This window comes from Hypomesus nipponensis, chromosome 20 (assembly GCF_054491055.1).
Source record: "Hypomesus nipponensis isolate SF chromosome 20, ASM5449105v1, whole genome shotgun sequence".
NCBI lineage: Eukaryota > Metazoa > Chordata > Actinopteri > Osmeriformes > Osmeridae > Hypomesus > Hypomesus nipponensis.
The window spans coordinates 10,108,967-10,134,608 of record NC_140380.1 but is presented as its reverse complement, the minus strand read 5'-3'; the positions used below and the strand labels follow the sequence as shown (position 1 = coordinate 10,134,608).

Below are 25,642 nucleotides of genomic sequence, written 5' to 3'. Positions count from 1 at the left end.
TTTAATCTCTAAAGCAAATTGACAGTCAGAGACCATGACATGTTACACAACTTGCTTAAATTAGCATGCGGTCCCTTGACAACGAACCCCAGGCGAATTTAGATTATTTTTGTTTTTGATACACATTTGATAACCAGACCAAACTGTACAGTACTGAAGACAAAACATACACAACTTATTTACAAGATATTTCCTCACATATCCAATTTTGGATTAGCTTCACCATAAGAAAGATGGTAGCCTATTCACACTATTCTCAACAAAAGAAAAAAAACACACACACAATCGGAGAGATAAAAATAAACATTTTGTAGCCGTGAGGCCAATAGCAGCGTCACTAAGTAGTTGCGTCATACTACGGCTTCCCTGCCTGTCAGTTAATGTTCTCGAGAAGGGAGGCCAGGGAAAAACAGGCGGGAATCCAGAGGTTCTTTCAGCAGAACCAGAATGGCATCCAGAGGAAAGAGCGCATGGCAGCGCCCGCCGCCATGCCCGCGAGCATCCCCAGAAAAATCTGCTCCCCGAAGTCATCGTAGGGGTCCCTCTGGATGATCACGTGATGTGTACCTGGGTGAGAGGGGAACCGAATTGGCTCTCAGGTGTGCACGACGCAATGCAAGTTTAATGGAACGGAAGCAAGGTTTCCTAATGATGCAGATTATATAACAGCTACTGAAATGCAGTGCTAAATTTTGATTATTAGTTGTTATTTAGTTATACGATGAATAATATCAATCATCCTATTGGACGGTTTATGATAATCAGTGAACACATGACACAAGGGGGTCATCGGTTTTACGCGTTTGATGTGGTTGTCCACACGTGTTCTTACCTGAACCAGGTGGGAGATTGACGGTGTTGTGGCCGCAGAGTGGGACAGACTGGTATGAGTCATCGTACGGGTCATAGGTAAACACCGCCTATAGGTGAGGAAGATTAACACCTACTTAGCATCGAGCTACTTCTGAATCTCAAAGTCGATTGCAATGAGTTCTAGAATGTCCTAGAACTAATTACAATGAAAGAAGAACCATTTAAAGATTTTTTTTTAATAAAGAACCATGAGGTTTGCAGAAGCCCTTATAAGGGGCTTTATTCCTCGATAAGTAGGTTCTCTCATTAAAATAGTCTTATACTGTATGTAGTGCACTGTTGGAACTCAATGTGAAGTGTTACTCATTAACTTACTGGATTTCGTTTAGCCTCCATAACAGTCAACTTCCACGCTCTGTGAGGACAAGGAAAGAGAAAATGATGGATATTTATCGCAAACAGCCTATATATGGACATGTGTATGTATGTATGTATTTGATATACTAAACAGTCTGAATGTGTTTAATGAGAGGGTGAGGGGGGAGAGAGAGATAGAAAGAGGGTTGAGGTCAAGGAGAGGGAGATGTATACAGAGAGAAAGGAGGTACTAGTGGGTGGTCTTACAGCGCCTCATCTTCACTGTTGGCACACGCGATGATCTGAGAGCCGTCTTTCAGCTGCATCACTAGCAGGTTCTCTCTAGGATGACTCTCAGGGGGAACGGCTGATCAAAAGACAACAAGTTACTTGCTTGTGTGTACACACACACTCACACACTCTCTCACAAGAGGGAGACAGAGATAGACAACGGAGGTATCTCTGGATAACCTCTCTGTCACACACACCTCTCAGAGAACCCACCTCCACACTCGAGGCCGATCATCACATCCACACAGCTCGTCTTGAGGTTGACTCTGTGTTCGTACTCGCGTCTGCTCTCCGTCTTGTAGAAGACCAGACTCCCGTCGATCCACAGGTCACACCAGTTCAGCTTCCAACGCTTGAGGACGGAGCCTGAAGAGAAGGGCGGAGAGTGAACAAGGTGATGGTGGACGACTGTTAATGTTGGACTGTCCAAGGAAATTGTACCGATAATGTTTTCCATACCATTCATTCTACTCCAGTCAGAATATAGTCTAATTTGGGACCCTGGGTTATGACAGAATAAGGTGATAATTGATTTAGAGATAAGGAGCGCCCACAGTCATTCCAAGCGGTTCCATGAAGAGATTATTTGGGCATTGTAGGGCTTTTTTCACGTGCGGTTGTCCCATCCATGTTCCATCCAAACATTGCATTCAAAGGAGCTGCCCTATTGGTTGTCTAATTTCCCAGCGACTCCTTGATTGGGTAACTCAGATAGTTAATTGGATTAAGGATGAATAGAGGGCGGATTGTAGTTTCATAACAGTGAGCGTTTCCACATTCCAGAACTATTCCATTCCTCCAGTTTGTTTTCTGCCACTAGCTCATTCACTTTATTTTATGTAACTTCTACCTCATAAAGTCATCCACTGTTAACCAGGAGATAGATCTCAAAACAAAGCAAGTGTGTGAATAATAGTTTCCATGAATGCCTTTCCTCCCTCTTCTTGTGTACAACAAAACCGATCCTTTGGTCTTGTTTATCTGTTCAGGCTTTAGGCATACATGTGATATCTCGTCAACTCTGAAATTAGTTTTCATCTGAGACACTATATATATCACATCTACCATACATTAATCATTTTTGTTGACATGATACAATGTATACCCTAATTGATAATAATATCAAAGCGACTTACCCTTTCTCCATAGCAAGCCTGATTTAAGCAACGCCATAGCTCCAAAGTGGCGTCAGAGTTGCTGTTTCGCAAATAATCCAAAGAGGAAATCTGGAGTGGAGTTAGAAGCGTTTGTGTTCACAAGCCAAGATGGACAATACCCTCTGAGGAATTCCCTGTGAGAAGCTTGAATTTATGGAAGCTGACTGCAACAGAGTCTTTGTTTTGTCTTGAGAGGAGACAGTGTGGTCTAATCCAGAAGTGACAGGCCTGACCTGCTGGATAAATCGGGATTAGAAGCCTGGATTGACCACACCTTCTCTCTCTCCTGACTCACCTTCCCTTTTCTGCCCATGATTCCTGTTTCTCAAACCTGCCCAGGTCTTTTTATCTGTCATCAGTGGCTTTAACGTATCATAGAAAATATTGACTTTGTTTATGCAGTTATCATACAGACACACACGCACACACTCACACACACAAGTAGCACTGCTACCCCCAAACACTCACCTTAATCCATCTGTGGATTAACCCTAACTGTTTCACTAGGTCACTCATGTCATAAGAAACATCTCCTACTTTCAGCACTACACTGGTCTGTGTCATTATCAAGCCTGTTAACTGGCTCACACATGAAATGCAGATCTTTGGGGCTAAGACATTGGCAAATAAACTAGCGGCCCCTTCGTTTATATTTGATCTGTGTGAGATCAACATGGCTTTAGACTTTCCTAGAAGACTCCTGGCTGTTCAGAGTCTAAAGTCAGTGATAATGACCTATTTTCTGATAGTTATATCACAATGACTCGGCTATGCTGGAGATGAATAGAATAGCTGTCTTATTTTTCCCTGTGCACTAAATGAATGAGGGTGGCAAAAAATAAATGACAGAAAAGATTACAGTGATAACTACAGCTGAATTACTATATTTTCCTCCCCTAGTAGTTTATTACATCATGACAGTAGAAGGGCATATACATTTATATATTAAAATATTAATAATACTGTTCAGAGGTATAGAATGATAAACAAACCATAACCCATCAAATACTTGTGTGTAAAGGGGTTTTTCAGAATCTGCCATGAAACAGGATCTTATTTTATTTTTTATATTTTATGTTTTCTAGACTGACAGTACACACTGCAGCCACTAGATGCTGTCCATCATTGATGACCTTGACTGTCTTGCACCAAGAGTACAGCTATGCTGTGAAGATCATGATGTTCACAATATGACAATAACAAAGAATACGTTTGATCACGTGTGTGATTGGCGTTATAGCAAGAAAAAAACTAAAAATATCAACAATGTGGATTCATATTGATATTACAATTATTTGTATAATTGTTTTGTTTTCTTTAATCAGTCACAGATGATTTATGTTAATCAGATGGGCCTATATGTAAACTAAACACAAACTAAATACGTTCACTCATTTCTCACACACAAACCATTATAACCTAAACCATGAGGGAATGTCATGTTTTATTCATAGTGTGCCCTCAATAGTAATTTAAGATGCCTCATTTACATTAGGCCCGTCATAATAGTCATAAGCAAATACATCATGAATGAGAAAAATAATATAGAGAATAGGCCTATTTTAACTATATTCATCAATTTTGAAACTGTAATGGGCTTCATAGTTGGGCTATAATTATAGGTTCATTTGCATTTACCTATTGTATATTTGCTACTATTCTGAGTTTGTAGATGGGCATATAAGGTTTAGATAAGCTATTTTTGGAACATATCATACGAGGTTGCATTCTGCAATTTCGTTTTATGAGGACATATTGTTATGAATATTTAACCTTGACATTTCTAAATATTTCCAATATGTTCTACGGTCTTCAGCCCATGGTTTCCATATGGGGAATTTAAATTGCCTACATTTTTACCGCTCGTTACAAAATGTGAAGTTGGAGTATTGAGTGTGTGGTTGATTAGACAAGGCCTAGCAGTCCCTCATCGACTATCGTATGAGAAAGTAAAGGTCCTCCTCTTGTGTTTGCAATCTTTACTGCCCCCCTCCGTCGCCCCTGCTTCTCGCTCTCAAACTTCCCATCCCCCCACTTTCTGTGTGTGGATGTCGATGCTACCAACGTCGCTCATGAGAAAGCAGCGAAGCGAACCTAGGAGAAAACCGCCAGCATTGAACAACGCAAAATAGTGACAACTCGGGACCCTGCACTGAATCCAAGACAAGCCACAACACTATATAAAATCCCTTCGGATATTTGGTGAGTAAGATTTTCCCAGATGTGTTCCTAGTTTGTGGACAGATGTTGCCATATAATGTTTAATGCAATTGTCATTTTAACACGTTAAAAAGATAGACGGAGACTAGGCTATTTAAGATGGACACACGTTCCAAGAAATAAACCAGGTTTTACAAAACATGACAAATGCATGTCAAGTGTGAAACAAAATGGGTTGGTGTGTCTTTAATGTTACTGCAGTGTAGAAGTCCACAGACAGAATCTCGAGGATGCGTTATAAAGACGTGACGGGCAGACTGTTAGTGCGGTGGAATTACCGCCGACCTCTTGTCCCGGGTATATTTTCCTCCTGCAGTTGCAGCTCTGCAATTCGCAAAGAGACGTGCGGCTCAAAATGGTGTCGGGAGTTAGACTGTGTGACCATAAAAAAACAAGTGAAATTCTGAGCACAGCAATTATTTCCACAACTGATTTCACGAGCATAGCAGGGGAAAAACTATCGTTTCGATTTGTTATATCCGCTGTAATGGAGGGCAATCTTTTGTAGGATATTTCAAGAACTGACGTTTATAAAGACGCACTGTACATGCTAGTGTGATAGCTAGTTGGGAAATGTTTTGTTCGTCAATGACTTTTCCCATTTGTGGTGATGTTGCGTTTTTCCTTTGGAGAATGCCGTAGCCTCCTATTAGCCTATGGCTAGAATAGCTAATTTGATATAAGCTAATTATTAGTTAATCGTTTTTGTGGCGTAATGATGATACGACAACAATGACAAGACAACGATAACGTATATAATAAAGACTAGGCTTTTATATTCATTTGAACCATAAACACGTAAATACCATGAATAATAATATAATTCGTACACAACTCGTCTTTTCATTGTCATGTTTATTTCAGCATCCTACAACACTGATAAAATGCCTGGAGATCAGAGAACACAGATATAAGCATCACATTCAGAGATCGTCCTGCCCTATGCAGTCTTGACATCTTTAGCACGACCTAAACACCATCTTCTTCTTTTACGGTCGTCTCCCCGGACAGCCAGAATTGCACCATGCTACATTTGAGGATATGCTTAGCTTTGTTATATGCGACGAAATCCCAGAAGCTGAGAGTAAATAATCTTATACTACGGCCCCGATTTATTCCCTGATGTCATTCGAACGGTTGCCAAATCCACCAATATACTGTTACAGGGAGGATAAAATGTGATTATCATCGTAGATTAACCACTTACACGTGTATTTATGTGCCATGTGGCGGTGGAACCCTAGTGCACTCCAGGCCTCATGGAACCAGCTATGTTGCTTTACCCCCGAGCTCAACGCACTTAACCAGCAGCACAAGCCCTCACAAAGAGGTTGTGCAGGAAAGAAGTGACTGAATAGGAGAGGTTGAGAGAGATGAACCAACATGCCCAGGGGCGATCACAGACATAACTAAATCCCTAGCCTCCATCGTTCTGTCTTTGAAGATACCACAGAGAGATTGAGATCATTCTTTTTCCTCCCTTTTCTTCAAATGTTTTATGTATCACTTTGTGATTCTTGTTGTGTGTGTGTGTGTGTGTGTGTTTGAGAGGTGAATCTTGTAAATTGACATGACAGTAGCTAAGGCAGGTGAAAGTAGTCTGTTATTGTATATTTATAACACTACTGTCTTAGTTGTTTCTGATCCAAAGCAAGTTCGGTCGTGAAAATCCCAGCAAAAACAGCGAGATTTCCTCATGGTAAGCCAGGGGATTATGGGAGTTGTAGTTTTAGCTGGACGTAGTCGAGAGTTCAGCTACGAAAGCGAAAGTGGCAGCAGACTCGTGGCTCTTCCCACCCACACTGAGCTCACGTTTCAGCAGGTAAACATCCCAGTGTGGACAAAGACGTCGGTGAGGCGCAGGATTTCATGCTGTTTCTCCTGCCGTCTCCAGAGGGCAGTGACAAATCGCCCTGGAGACGTGACGGCTCCCAATTAACTGTGGAGACGCTCTTGCTCTGGCGTTGATGCCACGACGTCGCAAATGGCCTCTCCTGTCTTCCTCTTCCCCCCCCTCCAACGCCTCTTATCTCGGTGTTTTAATAAACGCTCCGTTGACATCAAACCAGCCCCGATGATGAACAGGAATGTTAATAAAGGCTTTTGTTAGAGCCCATGCAGTAAGGAGGATTGGCCTCAGGCCTGTAAGCGTTTGTGAAACGTGTTGCTGAGGCGTCGGAGGGTGGGTGTGTGGAGGAGGGTGGAGGGGCCGGCTGGGTGTGTGGAGGAGGGTGGAGGGGCCGGCTGGGTGTGTGGAGGAGGGTGGAGGGGCCGGCTGGGTGTGTGGAGGAGGGTGGAGGGGCCGGCTGGGTGTGTGGAGGAGGGTGGAGGGGCCGGCTGGGTGTGTGGAGCCGGTGGATTGGCTCAGTGTCTGAGGAGAATCTGAACTGCCTCTCACCTCAGCTGCCCCGGGGGTGCCCCTCTCTGGCTCTGCCCGAGGCCAGGATGTAGGCCTCCATGCTGCCACACACACACACACACACACACACACACACACACACTCATGAACATATCCACACACGCACACATGCGCAGAGCTACATGCATCAAGCACAACGAGACATTTTGAACACGTAAGTGGTTATGATATGCCCTCGCACGTACACACTTGCACTCAACTAGCACACACACACACACACACACAGTCACACACACACACACATACACACACGGTTAAGAATCTGCGCCGGCTCACAGTGTTCGCAGAGGGGGAGGTTAATCTCATTCATCTTTGAAGACCGTTGGGTGGCAATCGACTGATTATTTATCTGAGGGAGATATCAACCCAGATGTGTTTATGCTGCTAATGAGACCAGGGAGGAGGTAGTCCTTAGTTTGTCTGACCCGACTCTGTAGAAGACTGCTCCTCCATACAGCTTCACCAGTAAACCTTTCTTTCATTCTTTCTTTCTTTCTTTCAAACACCCTGCTCTATCTCTCTCATCTCTCTCTTATCTGCCTATTTCATCTCTATCTCTCTCTTTCTCTCTAATCTGCCTATTTCATCTCTATCTCTCATCTCTCTCTCTCTCTCTCTCTCTCTCTCTCATCTCTCTCTCTCCTTCTCTCTCTCTATCTCTCTCTCTTATCTCTCTCTATCGCTCTCTCTCTCTCTACCCCTGTTTCTCCTATACATGTTCCTGTTAGCTCAGCGTAGGTAACGAAGTGACAACAGGAGGGAGAGAAAGAGCGTATAGCTAGCCTGTCACGTGGCATCTGTACCTGAGCTCGTGTGTGTGTGTACGTGTGTGTGTGTACGTACGTGTGTGTGTGTACGTACATACGTGTGTGTGTTAAAGTCCGCCCTCATCGTTTGTTGTGTGCGTCTGGAGGATGAACTGACAGACACGGTGGGGTGGGTGGGGGGAGAGAGCTCAGGGCTGGAATGCGCAGTGCCTTAGAATACATGCAATGGAATGTCTTGCAGGGTTTGTTGCATGTCTGAACCCCCCCCCACACCCCACACCAAGAGACTGTTAGAGGCGCGTTCAAGACTGAAATAAACCCCCAATGTTCTCTCTTAACGATGTCTGGCTGGAGGCTGTCGACATGAATAGGATGAGGAGGAATTGTTTGCCACGGGCGACGTTGGAGAGAACAGCACCTCAGCCCCCCCCCCTCCCCCTCAGGTGCTTGTGTGCTTGTGGAGGATGTTGAGCGCGCTCAGAAGTCGCTCTCTCTCACGGCGTCCTGTGCGTCTGTCTCTGAGTTCAGAGCTCAGAACCTTCCAAGGTCCTTCCTCCCCCCCCCCCCCCCGCTAATGAAAACGTTACTGTCGTTCCTCTCATCTCCATCCCAGGTCTTTCCAACTGTAGCCTGAAGCTAAGATGCTAGATTAGGCCGTGTCAGCTTTTTCTATAGATGGGGGCGGGCGGGTAATAAGGAGAAAGTACTTAGGTGAGATAAGGAGTGATGTAAGGGACCAGGCATGCTCTTTACAAACAGGAGAGTGAGAGGAAAACAAGTTCTCTTAACCTTTTGACCTTGGTACCCTATTTGGTGTGTTTAGTTCATGCTGTTATATAATAATGAAATGTAAAACTGTGTAAAAACTGTGTAAAACAGGTAAGCGGTCATGTTAGAGGTAAAAGTGTTTGATATCTGATCACTTGGTGAATGTCAAAGTGTCCAGTTGTGTTGGAGCAGGCAGTGTCCTGTTCTGTGACACAGAGGACACTGCTGAGCCTACTAGGAGTCTCGCAATCACACCACTGTCATGCTATTTGCATGCTTTACGCCTATATTTTGGTTATGAGCTAGCCTAGCTTTGCTTTTTCTCTCTCTCTCTCTCTCTCTCTCTCTCTCTCTCTCTCTCTCTCTCTCTCTCTCTCTCTCTCTCTCTCTCTCTCTCTCTCTCCCATCCCTCTCTCCCATCTTTCTCTCTCCCTCTCTCCCTCTCCCCCTCTCTCATCTCTCCCTCCCTCCCCCTCCCCTATCTTTCTCTCTCCCTCCTTGTCCCCCTCTCTCTCTCTCCCTTCCTATCTCTCTCTCTCTCTCTCCCTCCTCCCCCCTCCCCCCCTCTCTCTCTCCCTCCCTATCTCTCTCTCTTTACTTGCTGTCATGTCGTTTTACCCCTTCTCTGCCTCTGCTGTAATCATGGTTTATTTATTTCGTTTGCTCTTTTTAATTTCACAGAGTTGCGTTGCCTCATCATCTACTACCCTTATAGCCCAGAGAATGGCCGGGGGGCATCCTACCGACCAATTCAGTTTCTTATACCAACCCGAAAGTGCTCAGAACCTGAAGAGGTCAGTGTAGAACAACTTCAGATCTTCTAACAACCCCCCTCCCCCCCTCCTCTCCTTCCATGTGGTTTAACAGCCAGGTGTGAAGTACAGGAGATTTTAACCGTAATCAGTTCTAAAAATGTAATTGGTAAAACTTTGAGTGTTACGAATTGGAAACACATTTTTTTTTGACTGTTGAAGCGAGTTGGTACAGATTAAACTGAATAATTTATGGTAGTGTTCGAAACGCTTTATTTTACAGGCTTTTTAGTGCCAGAGAACAGAAGGCAGTAAATGTTATCATTGAATAACACTCCTGCTTGTGTTTTGAGTCAAATTTAGCAACATTGATTCTCAATGTCGTTTGGGACGGTACCTAACTGAATCTGCACTGTAAGATAAAGCGTTGAGAATGTTTGATTTAATATATCCACACCTTCACCTTCACTTGCGTTGATAATGAGTACTGATCATATAATTGCCTTTGCTTATGGTTTGTTCCCAGATACAGTCAAAGGAGTGGGTCTTTAGTCTGTGTCTGGATCCTGAAGCTGCTGTAACCAAACCGTCTTTCTCTCCTACTAATTGAACAGAGTGTCATAGCCTCTAATTTTGTTATGGTTTAAGTAGCTCTTTGATTTATTGTCCCCACCCTTCCTCCCCCACGCTGGGGACGTGCTGTGATCCAGACAGGTGACAGGAGTTGATGGATCGATCCATTGCGCTTCAGAAAAGGGGGGGATGGAAGCCTGGCTGCTTGTCTTATGTAACCCTTTCCTCTGCATGTTCTTATCTAACCCTCCTCATCACATCCATCTCTTTGTTCCTTTCTCACATTCAACCTTCTGGTGAAGGAAGGAGACGGTGGAGCCACAGCATGTGCGCAATACACTGTAAAGTCACTGTTCATTCTTCAAAACACAGATTCACATCCCGATAGGAGAGAACAGTTCCTTCAGTCCATGGAACCGTTCTCCCTGTATTTGTAAGTGTCTTTTTCTGTGTCAGAACCCACCTGTTTATTTTGGGAAGGCAGAGGTGGGGGGCCGGCCTCTCTCCGGTGAGTGGGAAGCAGGATCGGCCTGGGCAGCCCTGCTTCCAGACGGATAGCTCCCCTTTTCTGAAACTCGTCTCGCATGCAGTGTGTTTCTGTACGTCTGGTTCCTAACCTTTTTACAGGCTCCGAGTCAGTCGGTCGGGGTGCTAACGTCTCCCCAAGATGGTTGTAAATATCCACGACCCACGACCCCCTCTGCTGGTGTCGTCCTTAGCTGTCCCTCCTCTGCTGTTGAGACGCACATCTAATCTCTGCCCTGGCTTTCTCTCTCAAGGAACCTGAAATGTGATAATCGGTGTTTTAATCCCTTGAGTGTATTAATATGTAAGGCAGCATTTCATTGTGTGACGTCCTCTAACCTTGGGTACAATGAGAGAAGCCATTTTCTCTCTTTTTAATTTGTTTTTCTTGAAGTCACATAGTTCACAGCGTCACTATGTCAACAGTGCATGAAGGGTCCATGTGAAAGGTCAAACATGTACAGGCCACTGTCTGCAGCCAAGTTTATCCTACTGACCACCTGCTGTTTATCTCTGTCTCTTTCCCTCTCTCTCTCTCTCTCTCTCTCTCTCTCTCTCTCTCTCTCTCTCTCTCTCTCTCTCTCTCTCTCTCCCCCCCCCCCTCTCCCTCTCTCTCTCCCTCTCCCTCCCTCCTCCTCCCCTGCAGTAAGGGTAGACTGTCTTCCAGTATGAATCCTGTGTACAGTCCTGTCCAGCCCGGCGCCCCATACGGCACGCCCAAGAACCTGGCATACGCAGGTGAGTCCAGAGCCCCTCCGGCTGTCTGGCCGTCTGCCGTCTCCGAACCACGGCACACTTTTCTTCTTCTCTCGCGCCTAACAGGAAGTAACGTCTTGAACTCGCAGGTGATTGGTAGTTCCAAGCGCGGCCTTTTTCCCGGTATCGAGGCTCATAGGGATTCATCTTAGTCTTGTTTTACTTGTATTCCTGCTTATTCATTCAGCGACATTGTCCATAAAACATCTTAATGAATTTTCCCCAAGTCCTCTATCATCTTCAAGCCCAAATTACTTTGGTGTATTCTCCTGTCTTCATGAATAATTGAATCACACTCGCTCTCCTCTCACACCTATTGCTGAGTTTGTAACGGAGATGAATCCAGTCTAGTTGCAAAGGGCTGTCTTTACAATGACGATGCACATCCGTTATTTGTTCTGTGGTTCCCTCTGACGATTTGTGTGTTCCTAGACATGCCCCAGCTCAGGGCAGAGGCAGTGTTTGTAGACTGTATATGGACACTATTGTCACGTCAAGAAATAGCCTTTTGTGTAGTAGCAGTGGTAAGATAGCATGTTGGATGGATGCTTTAGGCTGGTGGTGATTCCGGAAGGTTCCTCTCAAGGTGCGCGTCGTTGTACGTGTCGCTCGTAGCAACGTGTCGCCGTGACGCACAGTGAAGAGTGACGCTGCTCTCGACACCCAGCGCATTAGCATGTTCCTCAGAGAGCGCCGTCTCTCCACCGCCCACTGGTGCAAGAACGGGGCGCTCTGCAGCCGCTGTGTGTGTGTGTGTGTGCGTGTGTGTGATCAGTCTGTGCCGCATGCACAAAGAGGGCAGGCAGAAAAAGGAAGGCGAGAAGAGAGGAGGAGGGACAGGAGGAGGGGGAGAAGGGGAGAGGGGAGGAGGAGGGGGAGAGGGGAGGGGGGAGGAGGAGGGGGAGGAGAAGGGGGAGAGGGGAGGGGGAGGGGGAGAGGGGAGGGGGGAAGAGGAGGGGGAGAGGGGAGAAGAAGGGGGAGAGGGGAGGGGGGAGGAGGAGGGGGAGGAGAAGGGGGAGAGGGGAGGGGAGGAGGGGGAGAAGGGGGAGAGGGGAGGGGAGGAGGAGGAGGGGGAGAGGGGAGGAGAAGGGGGAGAGGAGAGGGGAGGAGAGGAGGAGGGGGGGAGACGGGGGAGAGGGGAGGGGAGGAGGAGGAAATGTGATTTCTCTGGTGTGTTTTCGTCCCCCAGCCACAGCCAGGGCTGGTTGCTGACATTCCATTGGTGATTCATAGACCAGGCTGTTGCTACGGCAGCCAGTTTGATAAGAGCGAGTTTATACCAAAGGTGCCCTCGGCGCCGTGGTTTGCACTTCCCAGAATCCTTTGCTGGCCGTCGTCCTCGGGCTGCAGAGCGCGGAGGAGACGAGATGGTCGAGGGCTCGGCGGTGGAAGAAGCACAGCACCTACAAGTACACACACACGCACACACACATGCATAAGCACACACATATAAACACGTACACATGTACACACACGTACACACACGTACAGACGGTGACAGCCGTGGGGACAGGGGCCAGAGGAGAGCAGGCTGGAGGGACATTCTTTAGCTGTTCCTCTGATGTCATCCTCAGATACTGCTGACTGTAGGGATCCTCCCCCCCACCTCTCTCTCTCTCTTTATCACTCTGTGTCTCTTTATCTCTCTCTCTATCTCTCTTTCCCTATTCCTATTTCCTCTCTCTCTTCCTCTACCTTTCTCTCTACATTTCTGTCTTTCTCTCTCTCTCTCTCTCTCTCTCTCTCTCTCTCTCTCTCTCCCTCTCTCTTTCTCTCTCTCACTCTCTCTCTCCTATTTCCTCTCTCTCTTCCTCTACCTTTCTCTCTCTCTCTCTTTCTCTCTCTCTCTCTCTCTCTCTCTCTCTCTCTCCTATTTCCTCTCTCTCTTCCTCTACCTTTCTCTCTCTCTCTCTCTCTCTCTCTCTCTCTCTCTCTCTCTCTCTCTCTTTCTCTCTTTCTCTCTGTTCTTCTCTCTTCCTCCCTTCTCTTCCTTCCTTTTCCATGCAATTAGTCACACTGTTCCATAAATATGGAGACCAATTAGTGAGGTGTGGGTTCTGACTGTGTGCATGTGTGCGTGTGCATGTGTGTGTTGGGCGTTGGATATGTGCGTAGGTGGTGTTTGAGGTTAGCCTGGCGGGCACACAGAGCCCGTGGTGTAAGGGGAGACCGGCTGTGCCTCGATCCGGCTGTGCCTCGACCCGGCTGTGCCTCGACCCGGCTGTGCCTCGTCCCGGCTGTGCCTCGATCCGGCTGTGCCTCGACCCGGCTGTGCCTCGTCCCGGCTGTGCCTCGTCCCGGCTGTGCCTCGTCCCGGCTGGGCCTCGATCCGGCTGTGCCTCGACCCGGCTGTGCCTCCCTGTTCCTCCCATTCACCACACTTCCTGCTTCCTGCTCACTCGCACGCTGATTGGCCGTGTCAAAGAGAGCGAGAAACCGGGATGATCCTTTCTGCGTTTGATTAGTCGGCGTGTCGGTCTTGGTGTCTGTCACTGAGGTGCTTGCGAGGTTAGAGGTAGCTCCCTTGCAGGATTCTGTTACACAACGGCTTCTACAAGCAGGCTTCGTACTGTCTGTGGGTTGGCCATCAGCATCGGCTGTGCAGGCAAAGTATTCCCACAGTACAAGTATCGAACATTGGGAAATGTTTATATCGAACCGATTAAAGAAAAAATATATAGAAAAGTACCCCTCCCTGCAATACTAGTTGTAGGGGGGGGGGGGCTAGGGGTGGGGGGCTGAGGGGGGGGCATAAGGAGGGGCGGGGCGTAAATCACAGTGACGGGACTGTGAAGCTTCCTCCTCAACAGTAATAACCTGTAATAACCTGTAATAACCTGTAATAACCTGTAATAACCTGTAATAACCTGTAATAACCTGTAATAACCTGTAATAACCTGTGATTATCCGCTCGGCACAGACACTCTTGACACTCCACGTCTGTCCTTCTGTCGGTCCTTCTGACACACACACACACACACACTAATGCACACACGTGCACTTCTCTCTGTCATCCTGACACACACTTGAGCACACAAACACTCTCTCTCTCACCCCCCCCCCCACACACACACACACACACACACACACACACACCCCCACACACACACACACACACACACACACACACACACCCCCACACACACACACACACACACACACTCTGTGGTGTTCTAAGTGCCTGTCTTCTCCCTCCTCAGGCTATCCTGCAGGTTACCCCACTGCTGCTCCCACATACACACCCAACCTCTACCAGACTGGGAGCCCAGGCTACCCCCAAGGTAAGGACAACACACACACACACTGACACACACACACACACACACACACACTGACACACACACACACACACACACACTCACGTACGCACACACACACCCACAGGCAAGCATATCGGGTGATCTGAAATTCAACATCGCCATGAAAGCTTGTTTTCTACTGTGCAAGCACCTGCATGCACAGACACACACACAGACACACACACACAGATACACACACAGATGAGAGTGTGCGTACGCACGCAGAACTGAAGCCCTACGTGGTCTTCCCTGAAGGCCCCCCAGTACGTTTCCACAGTGATCCTTCCAGAAGGTTCCCCTCCTTCTTAGTGTTTTTGTTCTCAGGTAGAGCTGCTTTCACTCACGGAAACTGACTCAAGCCCCTGCAATAAGACACTTCATGGAAATCTGATCAGAATATTATCAGAAGAGTTTTGTCTCTGTCCTGTTGCAGTCAAAGTCTCTCTCTCCCTCTCTCTCTTGCTCTCTCTCCCTCTCTCTCCCTCTCTCTCTCTCTCTCCCTCTTGCTCTCTCTCCCTCGCTTTCTTGCTCTCTCTCCCTCTCTCTCTCCCTCTCTCTCCCTCTTGCTCCCTCTCCCTCTCCCTCTCTCTCTTGCTCTGTCTCACTCTTTGTCTCTCTTCCTATCTCCGTTATTCTCTGTCTTTCTCTCTACACCTCCCTCCCTCCCTCCCTCCCTCCCTCCCTCCCTCCCTCCCTCCCTCCCTCCCTCCCTCCCTCCCTCCCTCCCTCCCTCCCTCCCTCCCTCCCTCCCTCCCTCCCTCCCTCCCTCCCTCCCTCCCTCCCTCCCTCTCTCTGTCTGCCCAGGGACGTTCAGAGTAGACTGAGAAGCTGATTGTATGACATTCACGCAGAGCTCTAAAGTGGGATGTTTACAGGCTACTAACTGTGTTAGACTGCAAGAGAGCTTCTAAGTGCTACTGCAATACATCCTTGTTTAATGTGCTATGCATCCAAAGATCATATTTATCAATCATATTCAAGGACTGTATTGGAGGTGTGTATACGGATGTAGAAGTGTTCTTTAAACAGTAAAGAAAAGATAAGACATAATGGGATTGGTGTGTGTGTGTTTGTGTGTGTGTGACTGCAGTGAAATCCTCGCCGCTGACGTGCCGACAATAGCGCAGGCTACGATTGGTCAGACATAAGTGCAGTGCATTCTCAGTCAGACACATTAAAAAGCGATCTCTCTTTGTGAAAGGAGCCGTTTGCTGCAAGTCGTTTTCAGGGCAGGATCCTGCCCCCCCCCCCCCCCCGCCTCCCCTGCTTCCCCTGCCTCCCCTGCCTCAGTCTATGTTGTACCAGTTAATGCTTCGTAGAGAAACATCTATATCTTTTTTTAGCCGGGGATAATTACCCTCTCGCTACGCAGTCAAAACAAATCAGTCTCCCTGCTGCCACCTGGTGGCGGTTCAGTAGCATCCACAGGACCTCGTCACAGCCCGGAGAGGATGGGCTATGACTAGTCAGAAGTGGGGCAGGTGGTGGTAGCTGGAGTGGGGCGGTTCTGGAAGGGGGAGGGGGGAGGCGAGAGTAGAGAAGCAGGCCCAGAGCAGTCTTCTCTGCTGGGGCTCATCTGAACAGGGAGCCGGTTTGCAGTGGAGGCTGCAGCTATACCTGCAGGCTTGAACTGAGCCATGGTCGTGTGTGTGTGTGTGTGTCTCAGACTCTGCCTTTGTGCGTGTGTGTTGTTTCCTGTCTGTTGTAGGCTGTAAAACTACACGTGGTTGTTGCTGTGTTTCTACGTGTGTGTTTTGCGTGCACCTCTCTCTCTCTGTATGTGTGTGTGTGTGTGTGTGTGTGAGTAACTTCTCCATGTGTGTGTCTGGGACAGTACTGCTGCTGAAGCAGGGTTGGCCCCAGGCCTCTGCTGCCCCCGGGGGTCCGGAGGGCTCCTACGACCTGACCATGGACGGCAGCGCAGACAACAGGCAGTACCAGGCAGCCTCTGCTGCTTTCAGTAAATATGAACCCTACGTATTACACATACAACACACTCCCTCACACACACACGTCTGCACACACATCTGCACGTACACACATACATCTATCGACACTAACACACACACACACACACACACATGCATCTACACCTGGTGGACAGACACGTCAGTCATAGTATGGGTATTGAATGCATGCACGAACACACACACACGGACGGGCACACACACACACAGCTTACAGTCCCAGGAGACAGCCAGGCTTGAGACACAGAGACAGACGGTGGGGTGACACAGAGAGACAGGCTGTGGGGTGACACAGAGAGACAGGCTGTGGGGTGACACAGAGAGACAGGCTGTGGGGTGACACAAAGAGACAGGCTGTGGGGTGACACAGAGAGACAGGCTGTGGGGTGACACAGAGAGACAGGCTGTGGGGTGACACAAAGAGACAGGCTGTGGGGTGACACAGAGAGACAGGCTGTGGTGACAGAGAGAGACAGACTGTGGGGTGACACAGAGAGACAGACTGTGGGGTGACACAGAGAGACAGGCTGTGGGGTGACACAGAGAGACAGGCTGTGGGGTGACACAGAGAGACAGGCTGTGGGGTGACACAGAGAGACAGACTGTGGGGTGACACAGAGAGACAGGCTGTGGGGTGACACAGAGAGAGACAGACTGTGGGGTGACACAGAGAGACAGGCTGTGGGGTGACACAGAGAGACAGGCTGTGGGGTGACACAGAGAGACAGGCTGTGGTGACACAGAGAGACAGGCTGTGGGGTGACACAGAGAGACAGGCTGTGGGGTGACACAGAGAGACAGGCTGTGGGGTGACACAGAGAGACAGACTGTGGGGTGACACAGAGACAGGTGCTGTGGGGTGACACAGAGAGAGACAGGCTGTGGGGTGACACAGAGAGAGACAGACTGTGGTGACACAGAGAGACAGGCTGTGGGGTGACACAGAGAGACAGACTGTGGTGACAGAGAGAGAGACAGACTGTGGGGTGACACAGAGAGAGACAGACTGTGGTGACAGAGAGACAGACTGTGGGGTGACACAGAGAGACAGGCTGTGGGGTGACACAGAGAGACAGGCTGTGGGGTGACACAGAGACAGGTGCTGTGGGGTGACACAGAGAGAGACAGGCTGTGGGGTGACACAGAGAGACAGGCTGTGGGGTGACACAAAGAGATAGACTGTGGGGTGACACAGAGAGACAGACTGTGGGGTGACACAGAGATACAGGCTGTGGGGTGACACAGAGAGACAGGCTGTGGGGTGACACAGAGAGACAGGCTGTGGTGACAGAGAGAGACAGACTGTGGGGTGACACAGAGAGACAGGCTGTGGGGTGACACAGAGAGAGACAGACTATGGGGTGACACAGAGAGACAGGCTGTGGGGTGACAGAGAGAGACAGGCTGTGGGGTGACACAGAGAGAGACAGACTATGGGGTGACACAGAGAGACAGGCTGTGGGGTGACACAGAGAGACAGGCTGTGGGGTGACACAGAGAGAGACAGGCTGTGGGGTGACACAGAGATAGGTGCTGTGTGTGTCTGGGGTCAGGGTCAGAGGAGGGTCAATATGCCTGAGAGAAAGATGTGAGGAGGAAGAGGAAGTGACATCACAGGAGGATCTTGGCATGACGCTGGCTTCGTGTTTTTTGTTGTTGTGCTTTATCATCCTCGCTGTCACGGCAACCAGACCTGCCTCCATAACGGAGATCCATCACTGTTTTAAAAAACTAGCAAATATTTGGGTGGGCTTGACTTGTCTCAACCCCTGCAAAATATACTCTGAATCAATCTCATAAGGGGCCAACTGTGAAGAAAATCAAGTGCACTTCAATGAACTTTTTCAACAATTATTTTCCTTTGGTTGTTGTCCGTAATGGAGCTAGTTCTGGTTGCAGACTCATATGGCCGTGAACACAGATACAGGTGGTCTGCTTTTAGATCTGCTCACAAACTTAGACTCATTCCTTGAACTGTGTAGTGTAGTAGTGTAGTGATTCTGTGTTACTGTAGACCACCAGTAGATAGCGTAAGGTCAGTGTGTGTGTGTGAGTGTGTGAGTGTGTGAGTAGTGTCGATATTGAAGTCTGTGTCTGTGCTTAATGTGTGATGACTGGGAGAGCCGTCTTGGGATTTTGAATGTACACGTGTGTTGTTTGTCATTTTGAAGTGACCTCAGTCGCTCCATGTGACCCCCTGTGTGTGACGGCCACGCCTCCCTGGCCCCGCAACAGGACGACCACGACACGCAGTCCCATAATCTATAACAATCATGCAGGGTCTTTTTATCCGTGCGGTGCTTTCACTGTGACTGACTCACTCACAGTGCTGTGGTGTCTTTCTAATCTTTCTCTGCATCTTTCACGACATCATTGTAACCGTCACAGAACACAATGCGACCACGCTAGCATGACAGTTTGTGTTTGAGGTGCACGAGGAAGCAGGAACTAAATCAAATCTCTCTGTTTCCCCTCTCTCTCTCTCTCTCTCTCTCTCTCTACCCCCCCTCTCTCTTTCTCTCCTCCTCTCTCTCCCCCTCTCTCTCCCCCCCCCCTCTCTCCCCTCTCTCTCTCTCTCTCTCTCCCTCCCTCCCTCTCTCTCTCTCTCTCAGGATATGCTGCGGGGACTCCCTACAAGGTACCCCCAGGCCAGTCTAACGGGGCGCCCCCCCCCTACTCCCCATCCCCCAACCCCTACGGCACGGCCATGTATCCCATCAGAAGTGCCTACCCCCAGCAGAACCTCTACACTCAGGTAGGCCCTGCCCCGCCCTGCCTCGCCTCGCCCTCGCCCGCCCTGCTCTACGCGGGGACGGATGGCCTTCCAGCAGGCTGGTTCTGGGTAAACGAGGACATTTGTGTGATGTCATTCTCTCTCTCTTCCTCGCCTCGTCCCATTCTCCCTCGCTGTCTCTCTCTCACTCTCCTCTCCTTCTCTCCCTCCCTCCCTCCCTCTCTCTCCCCCTTCCTCCTCTCCCCCTTGCTCTCTCCCCGTCCATCTCACTCTCCTCTCCTTCTCTCCCCCCCTTTCCCTCTCTCCCCCTCTCTCCTTCCCTCTCTCTCTCCCCCTCTCTCCCTCCCTCACTCTCCCTCCCTCCCTCTCTCCCCTTCTCTCCCCTTCTCTCCCTCCCTCCCTCTCTCCCCTTCTCTCCCTCCCTCTCTCTCCCCCTCTCTCCCTCCCCTTCTCTCCCTCCCTCTCTTTCCCTCCCTCTCTCCCCCTCTCTCCCTCCCTCCCTCTCTCCCCCTCTCTCCCTCCCTCCCTCTCTCCCCCTCTCTCCCTCCCTCACTCTCCCTCACTCTCCCTCCCTCACTCTCCCTCCCCCTCTCTCCCCTTCCCTCCCCCCCAGGGTGCTTACTACTCACAGCCTGTGTACGCCGCCCAGCCTCACGTCATCCACCACACCACGGTGGTGCAGCCCAACAGCATCCCCTCCGCCCTCTACCCCGCCCCCGTCCCTGCGCCACGCTCCAACGCCGTCGCCATGGGGATGGTGGCCGGCACCACCATGGCCATGTCTGCCGGTGAGTGGACCAGGGGTCAGGGGTCAGGGGCATTTACGTGAAACGGTTTTTATAGCGTTGACACACAGTTACTACTTTTTGTGAGTGGAAATAGTCAATAGTTTTTCTGTGTGTGTGTCCTGTTTGCGTGTGCTTGTGTTAGGCACCCTGCTGACCACACCTCAGCACACCCAACCCATGGGAGGACATCCAGTTAGCGTGCCAACCTACCGGCCCCAGGGAACCCCCGGGTACAGCTACGTGCCTCCGCACTGGTAGACCCACCAACTCATGTAAGTGAATGGTCTCAGGTCAGCCCCTGTCATCCATCTGTAACAGCCTCGGGGCTGAGTCCATGTAAGGCACTGATCTCAGGTCAGCCCCTGTCATCCATCTGTAACAGCCTCGGGGCTGAGTCCATGTAAGGCACTGATCTCAGGTCAGCCCCTGTCATCCATCTGTAACAGCCTCGGGGCTGAGTCCATGTAAGGCACTGATCTCAGGTCAGCCCCTGTCATCCATCTGTAACAGCCTCGGGGCTGAGTCCATGTAAGGCACTGATCTCAGGTCAGCCCCTGTCATCCATCTGTAACAGCCTCAGGGCTGAGTCCATGTAAGGCACTGATCTCAGGTCAGCCCCTGTCATCCATCTGTAACAGCCCCAGGTCTGTCTTATGTAAGTGACTGATCTCAGATCAGCAAAGGTTCTCCCACTTGTAATGCCCCATGGCTATTTAGGGCAAACAACCAGTCCTGAGATTATATCACCGGCATCTATCCCATATATGGCTTTTAAGACTAAGAGACTAAATAGCAAATGAAACATGTTTGATTTAGTGCTACTTGTATTAAAAAACGATGTCATCCCTTTGTTTCATACATTCTTCTCTCAGATCTGGAGTCAAGCATCGCTCACCACAACTCAAGTCTTACATTGGTGCAGAAGGGTCATTGGAAGGGCACCAAGTTGGTCTGCAAGAACTAAAAACTAAAGTGCCAGTGTCACTTTAAGCATTCTTTTCATATTTGGAAGCTGCTTTTATTTTTTATTTTTTACCAGCCTCAGTTTTTTTTTGTTGAATAGTTTTCGTTTATTTTGAAACTCTTAAAATACAGGCACACTGACCAGCAGTATAAAACATTTATAGTACGGTTGTCTTTTCATTCCTTTTTCGATGTTTCTGTGTCCGTTTCTTGTCGTTTGGTTCTGATACTAAACCAACCCCTTCAGCAGTGGGAACACACACATCTCTGTACGCTGCCAAACCTTCAAATGTTTCTAGTTCTTTCTCATCAAACTTTTTCTTTCTCTCTGGGTGGTGTATCTGGGTGGTGTATCTGGCACATCCCAGTCATCCCCTGGAACAGCGGCCCCTCACTCCTGATCTTCCTCGCCTTTTTTAATTTGCCTTCTGGTTTGGGTTTACGTTCAAGAATGCCATTTTCCAGCACAGTTAAACAAGGGTTGTCTTCCAGCTTGTAGCAGTGCATCAACATGGCTTTGTAAGGATATACCCCATTGTGTGACAGTTTCAATGTGGTAACACTCCAGCAGGAGAAAGATTTATACCATAAGCATATGTTCAACACCATTTAGAGGACAATTTCAGTGAAGTCAGTGACTACCTAATTAGCTTGTACATCTACTAGAGTATAGTAAGCAATTTAAATATCTTGGACATATATGAATATATTAATATGTAGGTATGCAGATGCGTGCATAAGCAGTGGTTGTGTTTTTCCACACACGTACTCACCCGATATGTAAAACTCTTAAGTATTCAAAGTGTGCATATACACCGGTGTAATGATGGCATAGGATGTGCACGCATACTAATATACACACAAGCTACATACAGATGTGTCGGCGGCTGTGATTGGACGAAGGCAACGTTTTTGTGGTTTTGTCATTGGCTGGATGCATCTTCCCTTAAGGCTAACATGCTCCGATGTGAATTAGCGCTAGTTAGCATTGCAGACATTTGAGGCGCTTGGTTGGTAAGCCAGGGTGTCAGTGGGACCTTTGAAACTGACGTTAAAGGATTTAAAGGGACAGTGAGGTTAATTGAGGAAAGCTGTTTGACACCATTGTTTCAGGTGGTAGTAAGCATTTGAGGAACAAAAAACAAAAAAAGTAAAAAAAAAGTAATTTGTCTTGTCCTCTGAGGAACACAGTGTTGTGCATGTCTCCCATCTCCAAAACTGTGAAGGAACCACAGGCTGGAGATAATTGTTATTGGCAATAAAGATATGATTTCATATCATGTTTACATAGACAAACAGCCAGCAAGGACTGCATTAAAACCGGATTAGCGTTGACAGTTCCTCAGGTGACCTGTAGGGGGCAATGGAGAGAGATGCGCAGGTATGTGAGGGATGGAAGAAGAGTCGACGCCTAGCCTCAAAGTAAATCAGCTCCTGCTCCGAGAATTGCTTCTTTAAAATTAACGTTACTGATGTGAATTTCGGTCAGTGCACGTGACAACAGGAAGTAGTATCTCTGTACTTCCTGCAAGAGTTCAAACCCATTTGGAGAAAAACACTGGCAGTTACATTCTACTAACCGTTGTTTTTCATCCGAAGAATTATTGAAATCCTGAATCGTTATGTTTGCATGTTTGCTAAACCTTTTGCGGTACCTGGTTGCTTAGTCCACCTTGCACCAGAATAGCTTATGTCCTTAAGGACTTAAGGACTTCTTTTTCTAATGGAGCCAGGCCAGGATATCTTGACTTCTTGGGAATACAATAACAGGCGGTGTTGAAGGAAACGTATGCTGAACAGAAAGTAAAAGGCCAAGGAGGATTTACAGTGAGACTAGGTCGTGGATAGAGGTCAAAGGACACATATTTCGTGGACCACAAGTATCCGACTGGTCGTTTGAGGGTAGAGGGGAAGGTCAAGGGTCATGATGGTGGACTTTTCAGGGGACAGGGTTGGGCGGTGTCTGGAGGTTGTCACGGGGTTCTAAGGGATGTGAGGTCACACTTTGAGCACTCTCTGCCCTCCCCTTCATCCTCCTGGGCGTGGCCACGTATCAGAATTGTCATGTGAGTGTGTCAAAAAAAAAAATATTGCACAAGCATCTAAAAGTAATAATCTATGCTAACGAATAGGTACGGAATCGTTTAGGACACTTAATTTTAGTTCAGTTTGATTTGGTAAGGTACACATTGGTCTCTGTAAACTGGCTGTAAACTTAAGGCGTAGGGATAATATACTGTATCTGTTCTGGGTAAACACTATCATCTGACTTAATTTAGTGGATTGCAAGTAGTTGACCATTGTTCAAGATGCAACATATTGATTTGGAACTTTTTCGTAGGGGATTTTTGTTTGTGGAATGGTTCAGCCAACACACAAATTAGTATAGGACTTGATATAGAAGCATTCGCTAGTTACCAAGGTAGAGTAGGTGTGCGAGTGTGCGTGCGTGCGTGCGTGCGTGCGTGTGTGTGTGTGTGTGTGTGTGTGTGTGTGTGTGCAGTCTTGTGTGAGTGTAGCATCCAAACACTGGGACGGTAGTTCAGAGCAGACAGTACGAACATTATACCCTTCCTCTTTTAAGTCAAGAGTTAGAACAGAGAGCCTGCAGAAACAAAAACATCTAAATTTAGAGACTTAAGCAGGGGTTGCCAACCCTGGTCCTCAAGAGCTTCAGTCCTGCATGTTTTAGATGTTTCCCTGCTCCAGCACACCTGATTTAAATGGATGGTCGTTATCCAAGCCTGATAATAACCCTTCAATAATTTGAGTCAGGTGTGCTGGAGCAGAGAAACATCTAAAACATGCAAGACTGAAGCTCTTGAGGACCAGGGTTGGCCACCCCTGGACTAAAGTAACATTGTGCTAAAGATTTGGATAACAACAGTACATTTTTTTATCGACACATTAAGCTTGTTTAATTTGAGACCATTGACCCCTACAACAACATAATTATTTTTTTTTTTTACAGCTCTTCATTAGAATTTGAAATGTGATGCAAACAGAGGGCTGCATATGGCTTGTTGCGCAATCCCAGGTCGAATAGAACACCAGGATGCGCCCCCTAAATCCTGGGTTTTAAAAACCTCAGAGGAAATCAACCATGTGTACGAGTATAACCTTGGTGTTTAAAACAGATTTAAAAAAAAATAAAATAACGATTCATTTCTGGTATGTGATTTAAGCGCTTCTTACCATAAGTGTTATTTAAAGTTTTAATGATTGATGTTTATTATTCTTAAGGTAGAGGATCCGATGGGTTCAGCAGAGGCTGGCTGTGTCAAGGAACTTCATAGGAGGTTGAGTGGAACACAAGTCTGGGGGGTGAGCAGAGGGTTTTTTAACAGACCTGGGTCAATCACTATTCGCAAATACTGTCAAATAATGAGTGGAACCAGTCGATCGGATCGATCGGATGAACGTTCTAACGCAAATCGAATGCGAAAATCGAACGCGCAAATCGAACGCGCCTCATTTAGTTTAACTTGACCCAGGTCTGTCCACGGACCGGGGGGAAACAGCTCCTCACTCACTGGCCCATTCAAGACCTTCAGAGCATTGGGGGGTCTCTGAAACAACAGTCTGTTCATAGACATATAGGCTAAAAGCAGATACCAAGGCTAAGTGTTAAGATGACTGTGCGTTGGAAGTGACCAGTGTTTCAACACCTGCGGCTGGAATGCGACCCCTGAACCAGAAAGGGTGTTTCTTTACTGATTCAGATAGTTTTGGTCGTGCACTTCAGCCTTGTACAACTTTGATTTGAAACGGTAATATACAGTAAGAAATAAGCTTTGCGTCTTCCAGAAGAAAGAGGTCAAATATTTTCCAGATTAAGTTTATCGTCAGAACCTTGAGAAGGCCCCCCAACCAGTGACCCAACGTTATTGCAAGGTTCTGTCACAAATGTTGCAGCAACGCTGATGGAGCATTTTTGTAACATTAGGTTGGGATTCTTATTGCAGAGACCCACATCAGACTTGTGTATATGAAGTGTAAATTTGTTTTAGTTTTTATGTTGTTCAGGAGGATCGGTTAGTGAGCCTGGTGACAGGCGTAAGGCAACTTTGTAATTGTATTATATTTACTGTACGATGTAGAACATTCAATAACTATTAAAATCTTTCCCAAAAAGTCAAGCGTTCCCTGAGTGTTTTTCTATCTTCTCACCAGCATGAAAAACAATATAAATAAACAAATATAAATATTGCACATTAAGTTATTGCCTTTAAGTGTGTCCATGAATTATTTAGAATGATTATTTATTCAACGGGAGTCGTTTATCCGCATCTTGAGGTAAAAAAGCGGCAGCCTAAAAATAGGTGCGTATTATTGCACAGATGTGCGTGAGTGGGAGGGATTCATCATATAATCCCCAACTAATCCATGTTTGTGGAGAAGAAGCGGCCACCAGGGGCATCAAGGCCACGAAATAATTCACCATCTCCGATCATGTCTCTCCACCATCCACCATCAGACCCAAAGGAAAAGTC

General features: G+C 47.7%; 2 protein-coding genes across 7 annotated transcripts; one reads left to right on the top strand and one right to left on the bottom strand.

Moving 5' to 3' along the window:
* Nucleotides 1-433: 433 nt before the first annotated feature.
* Nucleotides 434-2,634, bottom strand: plekhb1 (pleckstrin homology domain containing B1). 3 transcript variants are annotated; one of them, XM_084684271.1, is made up of 6 exons: nucleotides 2,598-2,634; nucleotides 1,657-1,827; nucleotides 1,438-1,537; nucleotides 1,189-1,228; nucleotides 832-920; nucleotides 434-572 (listed from the first exon to the last, which is right to left on the bottom strand). In XM_084684271.1, exons 1-6 carry the CDS (start codon nucleotides 2,632-2,634, stop codon nucleotides 434-436), a joined length of 576 nt encoding a protein of 191 aa, XP_084540397.1. The 3 variants fall into 3 exon arrangements, with proteins under 3 accessions (XP_084540397.1, XP_084540399.1, XP_084540400.1); XM_084684273.1 differs by having other exon boundaries at nucleotides 1,675-1,827; XM_084684274.1 differs by having other exon boundaries at nucleotides 434-567; nucleotides 833-920; nucleotides 1,675-1,827.
* A 2,010-nt stretch (nucleotides 2,635-4,644) lies between these two features.
* LOC146246366 (protein FAM168A-like) lies at nucleotides 4,645-25,288 on the top strand. Of its 4 annotated transcripts, none has more exons than XM_084684257.1 (9): nucleotides 4,645-4,820; nucleotides 9,474-9,586; nucleotides 11,289-11,380; nucleotides 14,599-14,679; nucleotides 16,532-16,657; nucleotides 19,277-19,506; nucleotides 20,012-20,186; nucleotides 20,329-20,458; nucleotides 21,059-25,288. In XM_084684257.1, exons 2-8 carry the CDS (start codon nucleotides 9,516-9,518, stop codon nucleotides 20,442-20,444), a joined length of 891 nt encoding a protein of 296 aa, XP_084540383.1. In that variant the 5' UTR covers nucleotides 4,645-4,820; nucleotides 9,474-9,515; the 3' UTR covers nucleotides 20,445-20,458; nucleotides 21,059-25,288. The 4 variants fall into 4 exon arrangements, with proteins under 4 accessions (XP_084540383.1, XP_084540384.1, XP_084540387.1 ...); XM_084684258.1 differs by having other exon boundaries at nucleotides 4,646-4,820; nucleotides 19,277-19,419; XM_084684261.1 differs by lacking the exon at nucleotides 9,474-9,586 and having other exon boundaries at nucleotides 4,646-4,820; nucleotides 19,277-19,419.
* Nucleotides 25,289-25,642: the final 354 nt, after the last annotated feature.